This window comes from Lingula anatina, chromosome 2 (genome assembly GCF_051362555.1).
Source record: "Lingula anatina isolate TDL-2025a chromosome 2, LinAna3.0, whole genome shotgun sequence".
Taxonomy (NCBI): domain Eukaryota; kingdom Metazoa; phylum Brachiopoda; class Lingulata; order Lingulida; family Lingulidae; genus Lingula; species Lingula anatina.
This window is the reverse complement of record NC_141768.1, coordinates 20,439,784-20,467,247: the sequence shown is the minus strand read 5'-3', so window position 1 is coordinate 20,467,247 and position 27,464 is coordinate 20,439,784. Positions and strand designations below refer to the sequence as shown.

At 35.0% G+C, this 27,464-nt stretch overlaps 1 protein-coding gene across 2 annotated transcripts in view; it reads left to right on the top strand.

The window, feature by feature from the left end:
• The window catches only part of LOC106156684 (1-phosphatidylinositol 4,5-bisphosphate phosphodiesterase beta-1), a 62,022-nt gene that overhangs the window by 9,941 nt on the left and 24,617 nt on the right, over window positions 1-27,464 (top strand). For both annotated transcript variants that reach the window (XM_087005858.1, XM_087005857.1), the window contains exons 4-16: window positions 8,937-9,077; window positions 9,627-9,760; window positions 10,375-10,459; window positions 12,618-12,718; window positions 13,335-13,501; window positions 14,138-14,284; window positions 15,864-16,021; window positions 16,698-16,777; window positions 24,028-24,112; window positions 24,397-24,475; window positions 25,135-25,400; window positions 25,680-25,776; window positions 26,072-26,156. In XM_087005858.1, coding sequence (XP_086861984.1) covers window positions 8,937-9,077; window positions 9,627-9,760; window positions 10,375-10,459; window positions 12,618-12,718; window positions 13,335-13,501; window positions 14,138-14,284; window positions 15,864-16,021; window positions 16,698-16,777; window positions 24,028-24,112; window positions 24,397-24,475; window positions 25,135-25,400; window positions 25,680-25,776; window positions 26,072-26,156 — 1,625 coding nt within the window. The remainder of the gene's footprint in view (window positions 1-8,936; window positions 9,078-9,626; window positions 9,761-10,374; window positions 10,460-12,617; window positions 12,719-13,334; window positions 13,502-14,137; window positions 14,285-15,863; window positions 16,022-16,697; window positions 16,778-24,027; window positions 24,113-24,396; window positions 24,476-25,134; window positions 25,401-25,679; window positions 25,777-26,071; window positions 26,157-27,464) is intronic.

The window sequence follows — 27,464 nt, the reverse complement described above, 5'->3', positions numbered from 1 at the left end:
TTTAATAACGCTGACTTGATCACTCAATGTATATAATTGCGACAATTACTTTTGCTGATAAAAATGTTATATTTTAAATGTCATGGCATTTCTGTACATTATCACAAAACATGCACGTCTTCGTATGAGGCATACATATGTGCAGCTAATATGACATTGGCTGATTTGAAGGTTTAATGTTGAAGCCTTAGAAATTGCATAGTTGGAAGACGACATGTAATTTGCCTTCATCCTGTAGTCCTGTTGTGACATTGATTTATGATAAAAATGTGAAACAAGACTAAAGAGGAGTCTAAACAAAAACGGTGTTCATGTACTTGTTTAATGATAAGGATTCTTGGTCTGGTCAAAGGGTTTTAATTTATTAGAATCAAGAGGTTAATCGGTATATTATGTGATAGTTTACTTCATGTCTTTCTTATGGAAGATTTTTTTTGTGTGTGTGTGTGTGTGTGGAAAACCATGCTGTGAATGAAAATTTTGAAAAAAGAAAATTTAACAACATGAATTTCGATGTAATTGTGACCTCATAAAACAGTATATGTATTACTAGTTTAAGGCTAGGACTCAATATCCATTGAGGGGGGGGGGGGGGGGGGGGGGGGGGGGCTAAACCCCTTCCCCCTGTTCTGTTTTTTAACCATGCAGTCAATATGATATTAGCTGATGATTTTACAATTAATGTTGGTGCATAACCAAAGGAAACAGGAGAACTCAGAAGAAGTTTCCTAAAAGTTTAGCCCCCATTTCAAATTTGCCAAAAATGCCTGTGAAACCAAGAAGGAAATTTTCTGTTGGAGTTAAGGGTTCTTAAAAATGAGATTATAGAGGCAAAAGAAAGAGGGTGGATGGGAATTTATATAATAATTGGAATACTTCAGAATAAAGTGTGAAATGTTTTACATTGAAACCAAAATGAAAACAGTACATTTCACACTAGCCAGAACCTGTTGTCACTGCACTGGTGAAAAGGTTTGTTATTAATGAGTTTTTATGAAGGTTTTTGTCTCACCTGGATTGCTTATTCTTATACCACAGTGGATAATAAGCACAAAAGAACCTTGCCTACTTTTGTAGCATTAGATCATCGCTCGCCAACAAGGCTGATGTGACATCCACTGCTCGTGTACAGTATATCACATATCCCTCACTGACTCGTGATATTGAAACCAATGCAAGAGCTCTCTATCTGTGAAGAAACTTTTAAGTTGTCAGTATACACAGAGAACAAAAGCCAGCTCGTGAAGGATAATAAATTCAGATGATTAGAAAGGCATATCTATGAGGAGACTACTTGATGCTGTTTACTCAGAGATAAGTGGACACAGACTGTATACACATTATTTAGAGTCCAGGTTGGGTGTTTGAAGCGTTTGCTCCAATCTAAATGTAGTTAGTGAAAGAAGTTGGCATTTCAATGCTACAAGTGATCCAAATTACATAAATTGCAATATAGGTACATAAAGTGACAGGAGAAGGAGGTACAAAGCTTGATTCTCTTCACACTTCTTTCTATTTGGAGGGTGTGGTTGCGAGGAGGGGGATAGAAACTGTATTTATTAACAAGGGTTGCTTGTTCTGGCCTTGGGTGTGTGTGTGTGTGTGTGTGCGTGCATGCATGTTGTTATGTGTGTGCATGTAGCATAATAAATTGATTTCATTAGCATTTTTAAAGGATTCTCTGTGACATTGCTGAAATATCCAATGAAAGAACTATACCATACAAAATGGCTTTTTAATGGTCTTAGTAAACCTGGTTTTGTCTTGTCACAAATTGTTTTGCTGATAGAACTTGGTCTCAGAGGATTGATCAATTGGTCTTTACTTGCAAGATATGGTTCGTCTTATCACTTTTAAACCTTAAAAACCCATTTTCACCAAGTTAACATTGCTGTCCCTATCACATTGAAATTACATTGAAGTTACATTGAATACATCACTATATATAAATCAGTGTCAATATAGTGCTCTGGGTCTCAGACTCTGCTATTACACAATGTGATGAATATATTTATATGGCAATTTCTCAGTAAATTTGAACAACATGAATTGATGATTTTTATACCCAATTTTTTCATTAATAATACTTGAAAATGTTGATTTTTAAAAATAGTTTTGAAAAGGTAGTAAGTTGATTATTCATCAAAAAGTAGATATTTGTGAAAGTCCATAAATGATAAATTTTGAAAAAGATAAGATGATTATATATAAGAAAAAGTGAGGTGCTTGAAAAATTTAAGTCATTACCATAGGTAGTGATGCTGCTAGGTAAAGAGATGAGAATGACTAAAATTGCCAAGCAAATTCCATGGATAGATACAATCTAGATAGCTATCCACGGACTATTATAATTCTATAACAGAGTTATTATAAGTTATCTTATACCTTGGGCATTCCACCTATTGTATATATTTGTGTATATGGTGAATAATCTAAGCAAGTGGAAAGTTATTTGGATATATGTCACTGAAATTGCTCTGTGAAAGGTTATTATTACTTGCAGGTGTAACTTTTTTATTTATAGACACAAAGTACCTATCTCTAAGGCTCTGAGACTGACTTAAATTTGGGCGTTTGAAAACTTCCATACCCAAAAAGTTGATCTCTATATTTAAAATAAATAAATTCAAATTAGTCCACTTATTAAGATGAAATAGTTATTGGTCTGAAATGTAAGTTTTTCTTTTTTATTGTGTTATAAACAGACACAACATTCAATTTAATTTGACTACTACGGATTTTTGGTTAAAATTAGACTTAATTTTTGGTCTAAAAGTTCTGACCAGTTTTGGACTGAAGCTCATTTGTGAAAAGTTTAACCAATAGATCAGGTTTGCTAGTGCATTATGGCACTTTAACCCCATTCCTATAGATACCATTTGTATGCTTACACCCCATTTCCATAGATTTTTAGATCGATCTATCCCTGTGGAGAGTCTCACTAGATTACTGTCAGCTTGGCCGGCTTAAGCGTCTGTCCCGCCTACTAAAAGCTGTAAGGGGGTAATTAACTATGGTGCCCGCTCGGCTGACTGCAATTTAACGTGAATCCCCAGGGAGTTAGATCTAAAACTTAATCTTTAGATCGATCTAAATCTCTGGGAAAGCACCCTTAGATAGATCCACCTGTGTGGGGACTCTCGCTGAGTACAATCTGCTTAACTGAATGATATATTCCTCTGAGGTTTCCATTGACTCGGATAATCACCAGCTTTTGTGTATTCTACTGAACACCAGGAAGATAGAGGCATGTTAAGCTATTAAGCTGATTGCATTCAGCGCTAGTCCCCATGGAGTTGGATCAATCTACAAAGACTTGTGGTCACCGTCTAGGGGAATGGGGCCCAAGTGAAGCAGTTTCAACTAGGGTGGAAATGTGTCATAAAAACTGTGACAGTCAGTTTCCCATTGGCAGGCAATCTGTATTCATGGAGTTTTCTTTTTCATTTGCCAATATTTACATAAGCTTGGGGAAATCAGCTTCATTAAATGCCAGCTTTTTCCATGCACACTCACTTGTTTGAATTATTCTTCATATGGCATTTAGGGTGTTTATAGACTTCTGTGTGTAACATGGGTGTTTTTCTTTTATTCTCCTTCTATTAGACTCGAAGTAGATCTCAAGGTTTAATGTTATATTCCTTGCACACAATCTTAGCTTTTAAAGGAAACATTCTCTTTGCCACCCAGTTCATGATATTTTTTTTCACTTCACTTTCTTTTGCTTCAGCTGTTATGGAAGGATAAATATGGCCAAATATAAGGTGAAATGATTTTACATTAAATGGTTGGTTTTTTTATGCTCAAGGACTATTAGCAATTTCTGTGAGACGTGCAGTATGAGTCCTCACGAGGTTGCAACTATAAATATTTCACACGAAAGAAGTCTTAATAACATGAGTGAAAGTGTGTGTTTAAATGTCACTGAAATCAAGGAATCGTATTGCCAGCAATGTGTTAAAAATGTCAGCCATATTTATAGATACTTCATATATCCCAGTCACATGTATATGTTTAAAGGCATGAGAGTAATTTGAAATTCTGAAAAAATCTACATATGCAAAGTACTCTTAAAATTTGATATGATAATAATGATAATATTAATAATAAAATTACTGAACCAGAATTTTCATTTATTATGATATCATAGTATTATAGTTTTTGAATCTTGGCACCCTATACATCAAGCTGTTTTCTCTTGATGTCAAAGCAACAAAAATTTTGCTTTTGATTGAAAACATTGTTTGGTTATAGATAATTATAGATGATAAAATTATATTATGAACGTGAATGCAGAAAACAGCAAAAGAAATTCTTATAAAAGAATGTTAGAACTCTGGATTCAGTTCAGATTATAATTACTTCTCCTGAATGATTGTTTTTCATGTAGATGCCATCAAACTGTGAATTTTTCTTTCTTGCTTGTAAGAAATAAACAAGGAAGCATAGGCATCTTCCTGGATTGGAAAAAAAAACATGTTGACTTAATAGTCCCTTTGAGAGTGTAACATCACAAAAGCTAGGATGGATATGAACTTGTTCTAGTGATTCAGTGGCCTTTCTTTCAGGCCACAGGTATTGATCCAAACTGATCATGGTATCATTTAGTCTGTTGTCATTAGATCTTAATATGAAAATCATCTGAGATAATCTAGAAGCCTGAAGGAGGCTTTCCACACTTTGCGATGTTGTACGAGACTAGAAAACGTGCGAGAATGCACGTGAGATTGGATTTACTTTTCAGCAGTAAGGCTGGAACTCTTTTTGCCGTGAATGGTGTCTTGGGGGTTAGGTTGAGTTGGGTCGCAATAGCTACTGACAGCACTAACTCTGTGGGGACTCTCGCTGAATGCAGTCAGATTAACAGACTCACACTTCTCTTGGCATTGACTAGAATACAGTGAAGTTGGAGATTATACGAGTACTTTAGAGGAGTGGTGTTAATCTGTAAATCTGATTGCATTCAGCAAGAGTTCCCATAGAAAGGAATACAAAAGAGGCATGCAAAAACATGGTGAATATATACCACTGTGCAGTAGATGTAAGTCAACAGAACATAACAGAAAATATTGCATTGTCATTTAATCAATGACAGCTAATGCATTTCTTTGAAATACTTTTTACCAACTTATGTAATGAGGGGAGAAAGTTTTACTTGTTTCCCTCCTGTTATGTGTTCTTTATTTATTTGCTCAGAGTAACCATGTAAGTTTTTCCTTTCAATGCATAAGGTATCACAGCCTTACTGATCAAACCAACACATGATATCTCAAAGGAAGACCCCCCCCCCACTCCCCCCCCCCCCCCAATTGATATCCTGGGATTGCCTAAAAAAATGCATATAATTTCTGTTAGACCTTCATATAGCAAACTAAAAAAATAGATAAGGGCCATTCCGTGGTATTTGGTCCGCAGACCTCAAAATTTCAAAGAGGAATCCTACTTATAAAACTTATAATTTCTGAAACCAGACATCATAAGACACCAGAATCCAAAAGAAATTTTAGGTTTTGATGATTAATTATGATTTTATTGACACTTTTATCTGGAAAACTTATAAAATAGTGTCACGGAAGGACATTTTTATTTTTGATATGTTTTTCAAAATAGAGATCATTTTAAACAATTAAGGCTAAATACATTAAATATAACCTATTTCTTACATTTAGTCAGGTGCATTAGATTAAAAAAATATTTGATTATAAAATAATGGATTAATCAATATCAATTTGTCCTTCCGAGATGATTTTGGTACCTATTTTTTAAGTTTTCTCAGTAACTACAAAAGTTAAAAACTTATAACTTCATATTCTCCTCAACCATGAAAGGGGCCAACAAAATATGAAATTATTTTTGCTTATAACCACTTCAGTAAGAAATTAAATCCAAATATATAAGCATTAAACATGACACCTAGCACAGTGGAAGCACGTATGGGGCATTTTGATTGGACCATAACAGGTCATGTGACCAATGAGCCCCAAAACCCTTATGTCTTTCAAGATAATCTTGAACTTAAAATTCACAATTATTATATATAGAAGCATTTTTAAACTGAGAAACATTTCAGTTGAATGAATAATTTTGAAGTTATTATAATTTAGACAATTGATTATATTTATAATTAATAGATTTGGTAAGAATTTCTCAAAAAATGTCCCAATATTATTTAAAGATGATCAGAGCAGATGAGAACTTATATTATAGTCAAAATTAGTAACATGTTTGAAGATGAAATATATTACCATGGGAAGACATGTTTACATTTGATATTATTCATCAAAATTATGCTGGTATGTATTCATAAAATATTATTATTAGCCTTATTTTACATTTTATTTAGCAATGGACAAAACGTCCTTCCGAGATGTGTCCTTCCATGACGCCTACTTGATTTTTTTATATGCAAAATTTTCAAATTTATTATTTTTTTCCAAAAAAATTTTTATTCACTGAGAAAGTAAAATAATCAAATATTCATATTTTGATTTGATTTTTAAAATATCTACACAGACAGAGCAGAATTTTAGTGTTGAAGTTGAAAGTTAAAATTACATGTCCATTTCACGTCCTTCCGAGATGCTAACTATTTATTATAATTTTTTCGTAACTTTAATTTTTTTAAACCTAATTTTTTGCCTAATTATAACTTATATATAGAAGAATAAACATACAAAAAATGGACCTTGTAACTTTTTTACTTTTGAAAATATTTTCATTTGAAGTGTCAAATGTCCTTCCATAACAGCAAAAAAATACCACGGAATGGCCCATAAGTTAAAGTGATGATTTTTCTGGACACATTTTCCATTTCTAAATCTGTTCAATTTTTATTGTCATCAGAGGAATTTATCATTATCTGTCTCCATTTACAGGCAACTAATCATAAGGCTTATGTATAATTTTATGAACAGTTTTGGATATGATATATGTGGGTGATTAACTTGGAAATTGTTAAAATTTCCAGGAAAACCCAATTGTTGCTATGCAAAGATCTAACATGCGTTATATGCCTTTAAGGTGTAATCACTTTTGGTAAAACTATCATCAGCTGATGATGGCTATTTTCTGTCAGGTTCTTTGAATATTTGGATATTTCCTCAATGTCCTTGGTCATTATCGGCTTTACTTCATTTTACAGTTAATATTTTGAAGGGACATGCTCACATCGTTAAATATAAAGTAGGCTATTTATCAGGCTTCTTGTCGCAAGAACACGTTATCATTCTAAGTCCACTATAAATCATGCATCATTACACATGTCATGCTGCCGTTGCCTTGCTGCAGCCAGTGTACACTTAAGGATTAGAATCAATTTATCTTGCATAAACTGCTTAAACTCCCTTGCTGGCAGCAGTGAGAGGCAGAAAAGTTTTAATTGAAAAGTAATTGGTTCTAGGTGAAAAGTCTGTTATAGAATGATACATGGCCATATTCACACTCCCAATGATTTAGACCTATTCTGTATTAAATGCTCAGATTGACAGGTATGCTCTATAATTTAGACCTATGTCCGTAATAGATACATAGTCAGGTTCACACTTTCTATAATTTAAACCTATTCTGTCCATTAAAGGTGTCTGGTAAGAGTCGCACCTTTTGTAATTTAGACCTATTTTGTCCATTATAGATATATGGTCGGATTCACTTCCATTATAGACCCATTCTGTGTTTGTTTGAAGTCAGTTTCATAGTTTCAAAGCATAGGGTGTTTATTGCATTTTATCACTTTAAATAGCATCTATGAAGAAGATAAATTGTGGCCTATCAGTGTAGGTCAACTAGGTTAATTGATTAAAGAAATTGATTGTTTCATTTAAATTTAATTTTGCTAAATTTGTGTCATTGGTGCCATTTTGGACCAGATGAACTTGTTCAGAAATATGGCAGAAAAAGTTTTTCTTTTTCTCTTGTTGTAATGGTGATAAGAAAGCTAATCAGAAGAGACTAGTCTTGTTGTGCCAGGTAGAAAACACATTTACGTAATCTCTTTAGAAACAAATTACTCTTTATCAGTGTTCAGAAATGTTCATTAGTATTGTTCTAAACTAATCTTTGAATCCCCTATCGGCTATGACTCCCAATTAACGTAATTTAAACTGCTGCTGCTATTTTCAACCTGGTTCAGAGTTCCACTCTATTTGAATTTTTACTTTTTTTTCAAAATTGGTCTATGTTAGGAATGGTTATATAAAACCAGACCAGATTATCGTCAAGCATGGATCGACACCTTTGCTATATCTTAGCTGAATTCTTCTATCCAGGGAGGTTAGTTCAGAAAATAATGGATTTTTTCAACTTCTTCAAAATCGATCCAAAATCAAAATTATCGTAAGCCAGTCTAAATTACGACCAACATGGAAGCCTTTGATGTGCGGCCTGAAAGCTCAATTATTCTCTCCATGGATGAGCTGCTGGCATACAGTGATAGTGTTATAATGGTGTTCTAACAACTGCTGAGAAATGAACACCTGCTTGAATACTAGGTAGAGTGCTATCAGTCCACATAGGTCAAGTGATGAACTAGGCGATGACTATGGGCAAAGAAGAAGTAGCGTGACAATAGCAGTAACAGTTGTATTGCATAATGGCAGTATAATCAATAAAAGGATCATTATGGAAGTTATTTTTGCACCTTTATTTTTGCAAAGACAACATGCTTTTTTAGAATCATGTTCCAGTCTTTATTGTATATCAATGTTAACCTGTTTAGCTTTAAATATTGATTTTCAATTGGTTTGTATTGAATATATATTTCCCTGTGCCTGTTAATGGAATGAAATTTCAAAGACTTATTCAAGGTAATGTTTCAGATGACATGAAACAGACTGAGACTAAAAAAATAATGATTTTGCTCTTTCATAAAATGGCTACTGTAATATCAAACACTAATTAATAAGTTAACAAAGACTCAATGATTTATTTTGATTTTCCAGGAAGGCAAATTACGCGACTCGTGCACCATGGGGGCCCGCGATGTGGCACTGGAGGACAAAACTGTCTCTATATGTTATGGCACAGATCACATCAGCGTGCAGTGGATTAACTTTACATGTAACTCCAAAGAGTGCGCTTTGGTGAGAGGGATTGCCTTAGTTATTAATTTTTACATTATTTAGTGGCTGAGCGCCTCTTTCTCAGGCACATTTTCCCTTTATGAAGTGTATTCTCTCAAAAACTGTTGAAAATATCATGGTGTGTTTCCACATTAAAGGGTCATTTTTAGGTGAATTGATGCAATAAAGATAAGCGATTTCAGGAAACATGCAACATATACAATTCTTAGAGTGCAATCACAATGAATCTGTCATACTAGCTACTGTGCACTAACTCCATGCTGAATACAATAAAGTTTACTGATTAACATGCCTCCTGCTAACATTGATTAAAATATAGAAAAGCTGGTGCCTTGGAAGCAAGAGGAGGTGTGTTAGTCTGTACATCTGATTGCATTTAGTGAGAGTCCTCATGGAGTAAGTGCAGAGTGGCTAGTACAATAGATTCATTGTGAACCCATCCTTACCCAAAACTGATCGCAATGTCTCTTTTATTTGTTTTTGATGAAAAGATGACTTGTTACCTTTTCGTGATAAACTGTAAATTGTTTCATTCTGTTTGGTTTATAGGAATGGGCAGAGTGTGTCTTAGAATACTCGAGGAGCCCATTGAGCAATAATGCTAATGCCCTCACTTACCTGGAGAAGACACATGTGAAGATTTCTTCTGTGTTAAATGCAGAAGGGAAAATCTCAGTTAAAAAGTATATTTATCTATATCAGAGGAAGATGATTTGAAAACTTTTCTGTTCTGACCAAATATGGTTTGCATTTTTTTCTATCATGCCACATTGGGTAAATTTTTTTGCAACAAAGGTTATGAAATCATATTTCTCTCATGCTTTTAGTGGTGCACAACAGCATTTATAGTTATAAGCGATCTTTGTTTGTAAAACACTTAATTTCATTAAGACATCGGATGAATAGAGTTTGTGTGGTATTTCAGTTGGTAGATTTTTGTCCAAAATGTCATTTATTTTGGACCCCCAAGTTAACAGATATTTTGCAATAAGTATATATTTACTAAATTTTGTTAAAAAAAAAAAATAAAAAAGATGACAAATTCTCAGTTCATTACAAGTACGTAAACTTGCTTCCTTAAAATACCTTAAGTGGCATAAGTGACATATGTATATTTATATTTATCTGTTTGTTTTCTTCTCTCCTAATTGATTGATTGAAAGCAACAGGATAAAAAAGTGGCAACAAATCAGTCAGTTACAGCCAAATAGGTGTAATCTGTACATTGCATTTTGAACTAAAAAAAATGGAATGGAATTTCAGGTGTTTTAAAATGTTTTCCTCATTTGATTTTCAGTGTATTAAAGACTTTTGCCCAGCAAAGGGAAGATAGAAAGCGTGTAGAAAAGGCATTGGAAGCCGCTGGTTTACCTCATGGAAAGGTAGGATTTTTAAAGCTGTGACACCAGAAACTACCATGAAGGGATATTGGAGTGGAAAAATTGAATGGTATAACTTCAAAAATATTACTAGTTTTCCCAAAGGTAACCACATATTTAGCCACGTAAAGCACCTATATGCATATAAGGCTAGTCAGGTTGCCAAACATTGTCACCACTGCTCACAATTTGTTAAAGGGAGTGGTGGTGGTTAAAAGATCGAGAAGGGGGAGCTAAGGGGACTTAAATAGATATTTCTTAGCTAAGTCTGAATTAGTAGGCTAATGACATTTTAGCCCCAAAACTAACAAGACAATTTTGTGACCCCCCCCCCCATGTTTTGTATGTAATTGACTGGTTAGAAATAATAAAGTTATTACTGTAATTATTTCAAAACAGCAAATTTTTTTAGCCAGTGCTGCAGATGGCAGTTGTGATATGTTTATGCGTCAATATACCAATACAAACTACCTGTATAATTGAACAAAAAAGGATTGTCAAGAGGAAACGCTGACTTTGCTCTCAAGTTTCAACTGAATGATCTATAGTTTGTCGGTTTTCAATTTACAGAAATGCATCATGCAAACGTGAGGTTTTGTGTTGCATGTTATCCTGTGAAATAGGATCTAGATGGTTGATTGAGATACCAGAACACCACATATCATCTGTGTGGGAAAAGATGACAAGTACAATAGAATGGAAATACTCAGTTTATATTTATAAAATTAAATAGGTACGCAAAACTGTATGAATCAAATAGAAAATCGCATACCTTGACAGTTGATTAATTTATATTCGTTTTATTTATATACATTCTAAAATAATACAACTTTATGCAAACACTCTATGCAATAATGGAATTTAAACATGATATTGTGCTTTTCAGTAGTTTTTTGTCTTTAAGAATGTACTTGGTTTTCATGTTTTCCGCCAGACATGATGAACCAACCAGTCAAGCCTGTAGCTAGCAATTGCAAAAGGAGGGTTCTTTATCTGAAAAAGTTGACCTTTTGTCATGAAACCTTAGTTTACCTAGATAAAATTTACCCAGAATGGACCTTTTCCCAGCAAAATAGGGAGTGTTTTGGACCCTCCCCCCCAGCTATGAGCCTGCAGTGATGACCACCAAAATGGGTAGTGGTGGCTCATTTGTGGTTCAAGATTGGCCGCATTCACAACGAGTTGAGCCATGGCTCTACGACCTAAATACGCCTCCCCATGTGTCGTCCCAATGGAGTCAAGACTTAATGACTATACCCCCACAGGGACGATGCATGGGGAGGCATGTGAGAGGCGGGGAGACTATTAAAAGTTTAGGCGGTTTTCCTTTCATGTACGTCCGCCATATTTAGGTCGTGGCTTTGTAGAGCCATGGCTCAACTCGATGTGAATGTGGCCATTGTTTTGACATGGTCATCCCAGAGTCCAGCTGGCTGTTGTTATTTCACTGTCTGAATTTCCATTTTCAAATTGACAGTTATAGATTAATAGCAGAGTCCTCCTTCTGTGAATCACCTACAAAAAAAAAGAAAAAGAAAAACACTCATATTTCATTACTGATGCATCGCAGTGGCATCAACATTTGCCATGTCATGCCAGCTTCAAGTTCATGCCTTGGTCATTAGGGGTCAGGCATCTGCCATCAGGTGCCATTCATTTTGCAGCATTATAGTATGGGGTAATGTTGGTTTTGTCCCAGTATGTCATAAAATAGGGATCATATCTCGATCCATCCCAAATGGTTGTGTAATTTAAATAATATACTTTCAGTTATGAATTCCCACTTCTGATTTTGGATAAAGTAAGAATCTGGTATCCCCCCCAACTGGTTTTAACAGGGGATGTTTAAGGTTATCACGCAATATAGAGCTGCTGTATAGAACTGCTCACATGCAACAGGCAAATGTCTGTACACGCATATGAGTTGATTGCTTATGTAATTTACAGTTAATATGATCAGTGTATCCAAAATTCTGTATATTGTTTGAGATTGACTATCATCAGTTTGTCACAAAACTTATAAATAAAACATAATGTAAACTTGATGAGAATTCATCACAGAAATGAAAAATTAAGTATGGCTTTCACTGTATTTGTATTTGTGGCAAGAGAAATGGTGCTTGCCTTAATGGTCACAATTTTTTTAATTTTTGTTTTTCAGAATGACTGTATCAATCCCAACAAATTCACCTTCAATGACATGTACAATGTTTATAGACATCTAACCATTAGAAGTGATATAGATCAAATCTTTGACAAAATGTAAGTATCATTTATTACCGAATGTAATATAACATACATATCTATTGTGGCGCCTTTCAAATTAAGCTTTGATAGACCAATCCCATATTTAATTTGAATATAATAAACAGTTCTTATTGTAATCGAAATGGGATTCTGCTAAGGAACAGGCCAAAAAAAAAAAAAAAAAAAAAAGCAGTCAGTTGAATATAGATACTGAAAATGTTTATGATGTTCTGTGCAAATCAGCTTGATTACAATTACAAGTTCAGACATTATTTATACTAAATTAGCTTTGTTCTGCATAAGCTTGTGGTCTTAAAGTTGCGTGCAGTAGCTGTTAAATGAGCATTTTGAGAACGGATGGACATACTATAAAAAAGACCCTGTGTCCTCTTAAAATTAATCATATTTAACTAAAAGTCAACATTTTGTCTATATTTGCTTTGTCAGGTATAAGGGACAGTTGTCCTCTTCATCTCTCTGCCATATTAATAGTTGTGTTCTTAACAATATTCACAATTTGTTTTTGCTTTATGAACCCCACCCCCCAAAAGATGTTCTTGAAATTAAATGAGTTCTATAATATATTTTGCCTTGGTCAGTGTCACGTATCACTATTCATATTATTCTGCAGAGGTGCCAAAAAGCGGCCCTATCTCACTCTGGAGCAGTTTATGGAACTTATCAACAAGACCCAACGAGATCCAAGACTTAATGAAGTATTATACCCATATATGTCACAGAGCCAAGTCCAAGAAATCATAAATAAATTTGAGTTCAACAGGTCTATGGCACAGAAAGGTAAATGTATCAATTTTCCAAAACCATGAAAAATAGGGAAGTAGCTAAACCATTTGTGAATCAAAATTTTGTACTAGCATATTTGATTTTCACAACCTTTCTTTATTAAAAGCAAGCACACTAGCCAAAGAAGAGTATGTGTGTCAGTGTAACCTGTCAAGTGCTGAGTAGATAGGGCAAAGTGATGTTTACAGCCTGACAAGCAGAATGTTGTGTAATAATGATGATACTGGTATGTCCCAAACAGTGTTAGTCATTGAAGAAGTGCCTTGAAGCTGAGCCCAAATATGTTTTTGGCGAGATTTAATTGAAAATGTGGGCGTTATTGATATTACTTATCTAATATTTGCCACTTGTTGAGATTTATGTGTTTGTTGCTTTTCAAAGCTTTCAGAGCATCTCAAGCTTGAAATTGAAAGTGAGCGATGGGTGATATTGTAGTTTTACTGGAGTGTGAAACTGTTGTGTGCCATATCTAATTAAAGGGCAACAGCCACAGTATCTCATCTTTAATTTTAGAAAAATATGTTTCATAAATTCATTTATTACAATTCTTTCTAGTCTAATTTCTTGCCTATGCTTTAATTTTTTATTGTGTAAAGTGAAATAAAATGCAATTTTTGTTCTATTTTCCAGGTCACATTTCAAGAGATGGGTTTTTACGTTACCTCATGAGTGATGAAAACAACCTGATCCCTGACGAACGATTGGACCTCAGCATGGATATGAATAGGCCCTTGTCGCATTACTTCATTAATTCCTCACATAATACCTACCTTACAGGTAAAAGAACTTGTCAACCTGGCCCACAGAATAATGACTAGTCTGAAAACCATATAACGCACCTTTATATAACCTTTGTGACCTTTATATAACAAAAAGAAAAATTCCCATTTTCATTAAGGCGTACCCTATGCAAAAACAAAAAACTAAGATCTTAAAAGTCAAACTGGATAATAAGTCTGTGGTCAGGATATGGTGTACCTTGGTGCTTAGGAGAAAAGTATTGCACCTCCATGAAAATAACTTTTTTGCCATATTTATATAAATAATATTAAAAAGTTAAAGTTAAAATACTCATTGTGTGAGATTTTTTTTAAAGATCACACTGATGACAACTTTTTTGCTATTATTTGAATCAATAAATTTATTTCTTAGTGGAATATTCACATCTTTCATTTTTTACATCATAAAAAGCTTAACATTGGGAGTTTCTTTTTATATAACATGGCTTTTTAACAGAAGTTTGATGTCATTTGCTTGTGCTCAGTGGAATTTGGCAGAATTTACATGTACATTGTCTTATCATGTCAATAATGATGGCAGAATCATTTATTTCTCACATAATCATTGAGTGGAAAGTTTAATATTTGTTGGTATATTTATTGTTGAGAACTTAATTGAAAATCTTTATCTGGACTTACAAAGTCATTTACTGTCTGCATGGTAAGATGGCAACAAATTGATATCATTTCGGTGATAGATTTTTTTTGTGCTTAGTATTTTTCCCAACAATTACATGTTTGAGATTGCTATTTGGTCTCCTATGTAATTAACACATTGGGTCGAAATCAGAAGACATGATGAAATATAATATCTGCATTTTATGACTGTCACAACTTCAAGAAAAGATTTAGCAGCATTTTTCCTGTTGTAACAGCCGAACTCTATAGGTGAATGGCCCAGTGATGATCTTCTTTAGTGATATTGGTCACTGAAATGATTATATCGGTGGACCGATGGATAATGGTTTAATTAAGGAAGTGATTTGTGAAAGATAAGATAACAAAATAATGAGGTGCTAAGCCTGTAATTTGAGGTGTGAGAAGCGTAGGCAGTTCATTTTGATAATTCCGGACAAAATTGCGTTTGAGCATATGTCCTCGTGTATACACGTATGTGGATATGAGATTCTGGGAGTTGCAATAACAAACTGTAAAGTATGTCTTCAAAGCATTGTCAATTTGCAATGATAAACCAACTGTGATATGTGATGTCAGCCCAAATATATTTTACTGACTATTCTATGCTTCTTGCAGTTTGCAAAAATATTAAAAATTGGAAAGCAGAAAAAAAACAAGCAAATATACACACACTTGCGCACACACACACACACACACACACACACACACACACACACACGAACACACACACACATCAAGTTTAAATCTCCAAATTAAACATTGAGCCTGTTGCATGTTTCATTGTCTTTATTTCTGCTTTTTTTATCCAAAAATAAACTGACAGTTTAACATTCATTTGCACTTTTGCATTATATAAGATTACTTGCAGTAGACTCGTAAATTCTGAAACCTTTTTCTGTTGATTCAGAATTAATCTTCCACTTTCTTTTTTTATCCAGAAAATCAGCTGACGGGGAAATCCTCTGTAGAAATGTACAGACAGGTTCTGCTGAGTGGGTGTCGCTGTATAGAACTGGATTGCTGGGATGGAAAGGGTGCCGATGAAGAACCTATGATAACTCATGGATATACCATGTGCACTGAAATCTCCTTCAAGGTAATACTGTCAGGTAACCAGGAAATGCCTGTGGCATAAAATAGCTGTGTTGAAAGCATTATTGAACCAGATTAATTGAATGGTTTTAACAAATACAATTTTAGCATGGATATTGTATTCTAATTTTGACATTGATATATATAAATTAAACTGATATGCTAGTTAATGTTATTCCTTTGAACCTTTTCACATGCTATTTTAAATAGGATGTAAAACCTTCTAACAGTTTATGTTGCTCATGTGATATATCTTATAACACATATATTTAATAACCTTTTAGTGATAGTCATCAGTTACTTTGGCATGAAAAAAGTGGTTTTACGGCTAAATTTTGCCCTTGTGACAAGAACATCATCAGGCTGAATGCCCACTAGAATTTGGTTAAATAAAATTGGTTGGAAGCATGAGCAATCTTATTGATAACACAGATATAATAATTTGAAAGTGGCTTTTGTTTTTTGAAGATAACTTTCTGAAGAGCTCTGGTTTCTAGTCTTTCACAAGCAGTCTCCATTTAATGCTGATGAGGATTTGTTAAGAACAAATTCATTCTATAAAGTTTGATAAAATATGGCCAATTTATAACCAGTTTTGTGAAAAATTATACTTATTTGGTGAATTTGTTATAGGATATATCATGACTAATGTCTGCTTCAATTTTACATTATTTTTGTAGGAAGTCATTGAAGCAATAGCAGAAAGTGCATTTAAAACATCAGAATACCCTGTGATCTTATCTTTTGAGAACCATTGCACGTAAGTTGAAAACAGAAACCTGCTAATCATGTTTTCAACAACAGTATCAACAACAACTACAACAACAAAAGCATTCCAGGTCAAATAAATTGATTTGGAATTTAAGTGTCTAAATTTTTTCATGGAAAGGATAAGAAGTTCCGCTGTTTCTCATACATCATCAATTTATTTAGACTATTTGCTTGGTGACCCCAAAATTTTAATATTTTGATTTTATTTATACATCAATGCCTACCTGGCTATTCTTCCCTATTGGTTAACTTCAAAGCCATGGTTTGAGCAGATATATGTAGGTTCTTTGAACTGATTGAACAAATACACAATGAGACATTGGCATAATGCTGTTTTATTATTATTATTTATTTTATAGACGAAAATGCATAGACGTAAAATATTATGTACTCATTAAACACGAAGCTTCATCCCTTTGTATCAAGATAAAATTATAGATAGAAACAGGCATTTTATATTCAGCAGGGGCAGATCCAGATATATTTTCTGACAGTCTTCCAAATTGTCTTTGTTGATCCATCCTCCGTTCTTGACCGTCTTCCGACAGAAAAAATAGATACCTGTCAATGTAAACTTGAAAATCTGACTGTCTTCCGAAAGACCCAGAAGACGGCCTAAATCCGCCCCTGTTCAGCTGATGAGTATTGCTTCACGGAGCAATTAGGCATAGATATGTGATGTATACTTTGTATATGAAATCACATCTTTATTTTTTTGATGAAGCCCTGCTAGTTAAAATATTTATGGTTTCAACTTCAGTAATGAAAAAGAAGGGCAAGAAATGGAAGCTCAGTATAATCACTGGGGTGTTACTGTTGATCTCCCATGTTTGATATACTATATTATGAAAAAGGATATTGATTTTGAAAAGGGCACAAGCCTGTTGATTCAGTAATTGGTACATGATGGCAAGTATACAGCAATTATCGCAAAATATAGATGAAGTTTGCCACACTGAAATGGATTAGATCTATATTGAAGTTGACAGCTCGATTCACCTTATCAAATGAGACCTGTATTATTACATAGCTTACATCTACATCTAACATATCTCTGGTCTAGATAACATATTAATATTGCACCCTCCTTGGTCACTTGTGTGACAATAGTAATTTCATCTATACTTAGAGATTTGTAGATAAAAGTGCTAATCATTTTCGTGAACTAAAAAAAAAACACTCAGCACAGACCTTAGCCAAGGTAGTTGTAATGTCATTATGAGTTAATTAATCATTTGGATTGTCACCAAAATCTTACTGATTGTAAGTGTGCCCATTTCTGATCTATCTGAAAAATTTTATCAAGATCCATCCTTAAATTTTTGAATTAGGCTAGCTGTTTACTGATGATCCAACAAAGGCAAAAGCATTTCCTCTCTGGCAGAGATAATGAAGTCTTAGGGCATTTTCACATCTCTTAGTTTCATCTAGGTGAACATTACCTTCTGACAAATAATGCACAGGGATTTTCTGCCCACAATGTACTAACACAAGTATCGTGTTAATTTACTTCTCACTGTCGTAGTTTTTCTGTTGTTATGTAACTCAAGTTTACATTTTTTAATAACTCATTTATTACATAACACATCCAGCCATGCTGGCTAACTGGTAGAGAAGGAACAATGCATTATGGGAGATATGTTAATTACATTACAATATGCAACATCTCCCTTTTTTTTTTAATAAAAATAAATCCTGGAATTATTATTTATTTTTTTTTTAAGTTGCTAATAAACAATCAGTTCACTGTCCGTGTTGTCTTTGTCTCCAAGACATTTCAATGTTCACAGTTCATAGGCACATGTAAATGTTTTTTTTTTTTGTTTTTTTGTTTTAACACAAAAGTCAACAGAATCTCAAGTCCAGAGTTCATAAATGAAACAATTATGATTAAGCTTATTCAAATTACAGTCAATTTGTGACACTTTCACAACTGACTTGTTACAGTCACTATTACTGAATTTATTCATAAGTTCAGTCTCTCTGGAGGTTTAATGTTCCTGCTTGATCTGCGTAAGGGTTGAGATTGAGGTGTTTCACATTTTGTAACAGTCTCTGTGTTTGTAATGTCAACAAGAGGTTCATCAGTTTCCTCAATCTCATTGTTTCTGAAATCAAAATGTTCTTTTGTCTTATGAATGTGTTTCCTGTTGCGTCGGTAATTTCCACCATTGGATTCCACATAATAAGATCTTGGTTTGTCTGATACAGTTTTAACTTTGGCAGGTTGCCATGTATTATTCTGAGTGTCATACATGCGAACAAATTCTCCTTCATGTAAAGGTGCAAGTGGTTTGACATGCTGATCATAGTGTGTTTTACTTGCCTCCTGTCTCTTCTGTAATGCTACATTGTAGTCGGTGTTCAACTGTGACTGTCCAGCGGGAATATTCGTTTTATACTTCCGGTTATTCAATAACTCACAAGGCGCTGGTAGGTTGTGATCAATGGGTGTTGTGCGAAGACATAACATGGATAGGTGGGGATCTGAATTCGATTCCCATGCTTTCTGAAATAGACTTTTAACAGTCTGTACCATTCGTTCTATGAATCCATTTGACTGCGGATACATAGGTGAGGATGTGATGTGCGTAAATCCCCAAGTGTTTGCGAAGTTTTTGAATCCTTCTGATGAAAACTGAGGTCCATTGTCAGTTTTAAGAATCTCAGGGATGCCATGCTCCTCGAATATGCTCTTTAAGTGTGCAATTACACTGCCTGATGATGTATTTGGAAGTTTCCGCACTAAGGGATATTTGCTGTACTGGTCAGCAACTAATAAGTAGTCAGTTTGTCTCCAATAGAACAAATCTGCTGCTAATGTGTGCCATGCGCGGGGAGGTACATCTGCTGGCAATAAGGGTTCCTTACTGTTGGCAGCTTGGTGTTTCTGGCAAGGTGGACACAGTCCGACTGTGTGCTCAATATCATTATTCATGCCAGGCCAGAATACAGACGATTTTGCACGTTGCTTACATTTCTCCACTCCCTGGTGGGCATAATGTAGCTGTTTAAGTAGGTCAGGGCGAAGTACTGTAGGAATAATCATCCTATTCCCCTTCATTATGATTCCATCTGCGATGCCTAACTCATCACGGTAGTTCCAGTATGGGTGAAGAATTTCTGGACACTCGCTGCGTGTAGCTGGCCATCCTACAGAAATCATTTCACGAAGAGCTGCTAGCTGTGGTTCCTTACTAGTTTCCTCGCGAATTTGCTCAATGCGTGTTGGACTTGCGTTCATGTACGAGTGTAATTCATGTACTGTAATGTCAAGTCCTTTGATGTCGTCACCATCACAAGGTTTCATGCGAGAGAGGGCATCAGCTAGTCCTATGTTTTTGCCTGGGACATACACAATCTCTGTGTCATAACACTGCGTTCTCAGCAACATGCGGGTCAGACGCGGTGGTGCGTTGTGTAGGTGCTTCTTGAAAATGGCTTCTAGAGGCTTGTGATCAGTCTCTACTTTAACATGTCTACCATAGACATAATGGTGAAACTTTTCAAGACCAAACACTACTGCTAACATCTCGCGTTCAATGTTGGAGTAACGTGACTCTGTTTCTGTGAGTGCTTTGCTAGCATATGCAACTGGGCCTTTATCCTGGATTAAGGCAGCTCCTAATCCATAAGATGAAGCGTCAACTTGGAGTGTAAGTGACTTGCTACTGTCGTAGAATTGTAGGTTGGTTGCGTTTGCTATTTCTCTTTTAATCTCATTGAATGCAATACTGTGTTCAGCATTCCACTGAAAAACACTATCCTTCTTACACAGGTCTCTGAGACTGCTTGTAAGTTGAGACATGTGGGGAATGTATCTGCTTAGATAATTGGTCATCCCAAGGAATGTTTGTAGTTCCGATACATTTCTCGGCTCATTCATTACATTAATGGCTTCTACCTTTGCTGGGTCTGGTTTTAGCCCGTCTTTTCCTATAATATGACCGAAGAATGGAATTTCCTCCTTTCTAAGAATCATCTTGTCTTCATTAAAGCATATCCCCTTTTTTCTGGCTGTATCTAATACTACACGCAGAGTCGCATCGTGGTCAGATCCGTCTTCCTGCCAACCTGCTATGATGAGGTCGTCGGCGATTCCGGTACACCCTGGAATGTCTTTGAATACTTCTTCAATCTTGGCCTGGAAGACGTCTTGAGATAACGAGAGGCCAAAGGGTAGTCTGTTGTATCTAAATCTTCCGAAGGGCGTATTGAAGGTAGTCAGAAGAGAACTTTCTTCATCTAACGTGATATTCCAATACCCACTCCGAAGGTCAAGTATACTGAAATAACGCGCGCCACTCAGTTGAGGTAGGATGTCATCCAGTGTTGGTGTGTAGTGGTGTGGACGTCTAATTGCCGTATTTAAGTTTTTTGGGTCCAGGCAGAGACGTATTTTTCCATTGGGTTTAGTAACACATACACACGAGTTTACCCATTTCGTTGGTTGTGTGACTGGTGACAGGATCCCTTGCTCAACGAGAGAGTCCAACTCATCCTTGAGTGCTGGCTGCAATGCAATAGGTACACGCCGTGGTGGGTGAACAACAGGAGAAACAGTGGGGTCAATATTTATGTGATATTCCCCATCCAATTTCCCGATACCTTCAAAGATATCCTTATACTCTGATAGTATGGACTGTCTTGTCACTGTATTTATGTTCAGAGTAACAAGTCCCAGTTTCTGACTGGTTTCCATTCCTAGTATAATTGGTCCTTCACAGTCCACAATATAGCTGTCTGAGGTCACCATGACCTTGTCATTTGTGAATGTCAATGTTGCTATTCCACATACTGGTAACTTACTGCCACCATATGCAGTAATCGTGTCATTCGTAGGCTTTAGTGGTTGCTGAATTGCAAGTTTTTTGAAAGAAGACAGTGGTATTACATTTCCTTCAGCACCAGTGTCTATTTTGCAACGTAATGTTGAAGTAGAGTTCCCAACTTTAACTTCAATGTCAGCAAATGGCTTAACTGGGTACTGTTTTGACTGAATACTATCTACATATATAGAGTCAAGGTTTACACTGCTACTGTCACTTTCATTTGCTACTGAATGCACAGTTTTACTATGGGTCGATGCAGTTACTGTTTTTGTTCTACATACCCTTTTCCAGTGATCTGGCTTGCCACATCTGAGACAAATTGTACCTTTAGCTGGGCACTGTTGAAAAACATGTTCAGTTCCACACTTACCACATTCTTGCAGTGGCTGTCGTGAGCGTTGTTTGTTTGGTACCCTTGATTGAGTTTGCTGGTGAGGAGTGCGAGGTTGTGGCTGTCTGTAACGCGGTCTCCCTCTTTGACTGTTTCCACTTGGCCGTAGTGCGTGAATTTCCTTTGCCGATGTACTGTGAAGATCCTCAATCTGTTTCTTAGTTGCTTCCTCTGTTCGTGCAATGACAAGAGCCTGATCTAGAGTCAAATCGTCCTCTCTTTGTAATAATTTCGCCTGAATTCGCTCCGAGTTAGTGCCAAAAATGAGAGTGTCAATTATGTGTTGATCAACATCGGTATATTTGCATTCATTTGCCACGAGTCTGATTCGTCTGACAAAAGAATCAATGCTCTCACCTGCTTCTTGTCTGCATGCTCTAAGTTTAAATCTCTGAATTCGAAAGTTACTCTTGGGCTTTGTGTATTCTTCCAATTTTTGCCAATACGAGGTCAACACGTCTGGATCATCAATGTTAAAAGTTTTCACAATTTCGCGGCCTTTTTCTCCGATCCAAAGGAGAAGAAATTTCACTTGTCTTTCCTCTGACACAGCATCTAAAGGTCCTTCAAATATCAATTCACACTTTTCCTTGAAAAGTTTGAGCGTACGCGGTAAGTCCATGGATTCCCAGTCCATGTGAGGCGGCTGTATCCCATACATGTGCTCCATTTTTTTTTTTCCTTTTTTTTTAGTGATTCTAAATCCGTTTTTATCTTGTAGTTTGTGGGTCATCCAATCTCCAAATTATGCTACATCCAATGTAGATCCCGATTCTGACACCATGTCGTAGTTTTTCTGTTGTTATGTAACTCAAGTTTACATTTTTTAATAACTCATTTATTACATAACACATCCAGCCATGCTGGCTAACTGGTAGAGAAGGAACAATGCATTATGGGAGATATGTTAATTACATTACAATATGCAACACTCACCACATACAGTACTCTCATTTCATGTTCATTCCACATCAGCATATGGAACTCTGTGCTCTCTCATTGATTAAATATTTATATTGCAATTAGAATAGCCATATAAATATGACACACACACGCATACATACACACACACACACACACACACACACACACACACACACACATTTTTTTACTCTAAGTATTAGCTGGTTTGTACATTTTACTTAACCCAAAAAGGCAATGTTGTACTCTTGTTTTCTTCCAGAAATATTGTGCTACTAATTTTTTGCCACTTACATTGTGATCTTGGTAAAATGTTATCTCTCAAAGTTTTTATTAACAATGTACTTAGATCATAGCAAATACTATGCCCATCAGTGTTACATGAGAGGCATTATTATTATTGAAATTTGAAATGCCATTTTTTAAGAGGCACCTTCAACATGTTGCCAACAAATTAGAAAGTGATGAAATAAAAAACATTCAGTTTTGACTTTTGGATATTTCAAACTAAGAAAGGAAACCATAATATGGGAAAATTATATTACATATACATGCACTCATACAATGTATGAGATAAATGCATATACATACACTGATATTCTTAATGGAAAAATTTAACGTGCAATTCTGAACAGCATGTGCCCACTGGTGCTACTTATTTAGGGGCATGTACAGGGAGGGCACTTTCTCTATATAGATGTGGGATCATGAACTTAAGTGCTCTTCACCTGGTTTCACTTATCTGACACATTAACTGTACTTTTTTCACTAAAACCTTTATTCACCTTACAAGTTTTAGAAGAGTCATGTATAGTTCATAGCACCATAAAATACTTGAGCAGGTGTTGCAAAATCTCAAACACCATGCAGTGGAGTATTTGCAACCATTTATCTCCAGGGATTTTGTTGAGCAGACAATAAGATGGCTGCATATGTTGTCCCAGAAAGAGAGGTGCTAAGTTCATATAATATTGTTCTAAAAACACTTTACATTTAATATTATATATTTACATTTTACACATTTTATGGTATTCAAATGTTTTATTTCCTTTTGACCCTAAGACTTTTTTTCTGTTCCTCTTTTCTGTCAACTAGACTCAAACAGCAGGCCAAGATGGCTGCTTACTGTCGCAGTATATTTGGTGATATGCTAGTAACAGAGCCCGTAGAAGGGTATCCGGTAAGTATTGAGGACTTGTCTGTGAATATAATTTTTTAAGGCGATTTTTTTCTCAAAGAAAAGAATATGGCAAATCAAAATTTCATGTGGTCACTCTTATTTTATGTGTAATTTTTAATAAAAAATGTTTAAAACATGTTTGGTGAAACATTTGCACTTATCATCTATTTTACAAAAAAAGGAAAGCATAAGATCTATAATTTTCCACATGTCTGAGTATTTTACAGGTTATGGGCCAGTACTTGCATTAGTCCAGATAAGAGAATATTAACTATTCTTTTTAGTTGAAGCCTGATTCCTCTCTCCCTTCACCTGAGATGCTGAAGAGAAAGATTCTAGTGAAAAATAAGAAGAAACATAAAGGTGCGCCAAACATGTCCTTTTGTTTCCTGAAATAATTATGTAATAGATATAGAACAAGTTGCAGAGCTTTATCTGAAGTAGAGAAAATAATTGGAGAGGCAAATATTTCACAGTAGGAGCTCATCATATTAAAATTTTTACTGGCTTTGCTCCATTGCTCCAGTTGTTTCTAAAGCTACTTATCTCTTTTTCTCTGAATACTAAGCACTTTTTGACCCTTCCTCTAGTGGCTTGATTCACTTTTTGACCATCATTGCACAAAACACAATGAAAACAAATATATATTTCACAATGTTAAATCAGTAGAAAATAGTAAAAGAATGAAGAATGTTTTATCAGAGATAATGAGAACAACTGCACAATTTCTTAATATTTAATATCATATCTCTGCACATTTCAGTAGCTGCTGCAAGTATTTAACAGAATATGCTCCAAGTGAGCTGAATGCAGTAGTGGTGCATGTTGATTGTGAAATACTGAGGCATTTGAGTTCAGTATCCAGTAAAACTGTACAGCTGACATGAAATTAAATGACATGTTGGCTAATATGAAAACATGTGTGTGTGTGTGTGTGTGTGTGTGTGTGTGTGTGTGTGTGTGTGTGTAAAAATAGAAAACTTGATTGAAGCTAGATAAGTATTTTTTTATCTTCATTTCAGCAAAAGTGCCTGATCCAGTGGTAGCCAATCAGAAAAATGGTATCACAGTGACCAGTGCATTGGTCAACAGTTCCAGTCCTGGCGTCCCCAATTGTGAGGTCAAGAAGCAGTCATCGTTAGATACTGATCAAACAATGAAGAATGGAGATGACACCTCAGCTGACGGAGAATTAGAATCAGATTCTGACAGTGATAGTGATGATGATGACATTGCTGGACTTACTGAAGAGGAAGAGAAGCGGAGGCAAAGGATGAAGAAAGAAAAGGCAAGAAGAGCATTAACAATTTAAAAAAAAAAAAAGATAAAAGGGTACAAAAAGTGCAAATCCTGTTGATTAAGATTTCTCTTTCTTCTTGCTATACTGGTAAGTAATCGTGCACATTTAACCATAAAGTTTTACATCTATGGTTACTTTTAGATTGTTTTAAATTTGTGCTTTCTTCCATGTTAATTGTTAAGACATATTTCATAAAGTGTGTGTAATTGTAAACAAGATCTATAAATAAGTGAAAGTTACGAATATATGTTCAATATATAATTACAGGGCACGGCAGGGTCTGAAGCAGAGGCAGGCCAGGAGATGTCAGATTTAGTGAACTATATTACACCAGTACATTTCCATTCCTTTGATATATCAGAAAGTAAGTTTGTATCATAGTCACCAAAATTTTATAGGAAAAGTCTAGAGGGATTTCTTGCAGGATGTCATTAAAAATTTTGGCTGCATATAATCCCCTAAAGCCTTTTTTGATACCTCCTAGATTTGGTCTTTGAGAATTATTAAATTCAAGTTTCTTTCTTTTTTATTTATTTTATTTACTTATTTATTTATATTAATTTTTGTTTCATTATATTTAAATGATGGTTAGATGTTCATGTTAATTTTTTTTCGCATTCTTATATAGATTGTGATCACATTAATTTATTATATTTTAGAACGAAACAGGAGTTTTGAGGTCTCTTCATTTGTTGAAACCCAAGCCCTTGCACTTTTGAAGGAATTTCCAGTAGATTTTGTCAAGTATCCTTTTTTGTGTATGCATAATTGTATTTTGCTCAAAGATAAAATTATCATGCATGTTACTTATATGTAGCACAGTTTAAGTTTGTTATTGGGATTACTTAACAGCAAAATAATCTTGGGATTACTAGACAGCAAAATAAGTAACTGCCCAAGTTGATTTACCTATGCTCTCTCTCTCTTTCTCTCTCTCTCTCTCTCTGTGTTTGTGGCATTTTTTCATACATTTAAGTTACAGTTTCATTCATCTGTTTATCTGCTGACACAAGTCTGCTGTATTTTTCATTTTAAAGTGCTACTTGTCTGCTAATCCTTTCAGAGTATATGAGGTTTATCACTTGACAGTAATATGTTAAGTTAGAAGGATATCATTGGGGATTTCTATTTAATATTGACTTGGCAAAATGCACAAGCTGTTCTGTTAGTATTAATTTTGATTTGATTTTGTGACTTGTTGTTTATCAGAAAAATAATTTTGTTCTTGAACCAGAAAGGTCCCTTGGGTTTCAGTAGTAAAATTGGTGACAGGGGTGCCAAGTAGTTAACATTTATGACTTGTATGTGATATACTTGTATCATGAATTCTTTTTATTATATACAGACACAGATGTGTCTGTACATATTGCCATCACCTGCGTCTGTCGTCGCCGATGCCGATGCCGATGGCGATGCCGATGCCGTCGCCGGCGCCGTGCACTTTCCTTGTAAACACGATAAGTGGAGGGCAGTTTTACTTTTTGGCTTTATATTTACAGAGCTGATGAATATTCATAAAACGCAGGTCAAGTTCGAAAATCAGCATGATCGGGCCATTATTGTAGAAGTTATGCTGTTTTTTCACTTTTCAGCATATTTTTCACATTTCCTCAGATTAAATTCTTAGGCATGTTAACAGTCTCATTATTGAACTAATAAGATACGTAAAAGTTTTTGTTTGACATTTCCTGCATCTTTACAACATTGTTAGTTGATTTTGTAAAAATGATGGTAAACTTGTTATCGGGTATTGTGTAATAAAGTTTCAAAAATGGAAATAAACTCATATCATTGCAGTTTGTCAGATTCAATCATTCACTATGTTCAGAATCTCAGAATGGAAGAAATTGGACATTTAACACTGCTCTATTGATATTTTTCCCATCTCATCAATTTTCTTAGTTGATCATATAAAAATGACAGTAAACTGTTAATTTTGTTTTATGTTAAAAATTGTTAAAAATGGAAAAAAAAAAACATTTCAGAACAGTGCTGTCTTGTTTACATTTTGGCATTTTCAAGTTGTGACTTTGAAGTTCCATGGGCCTGAAG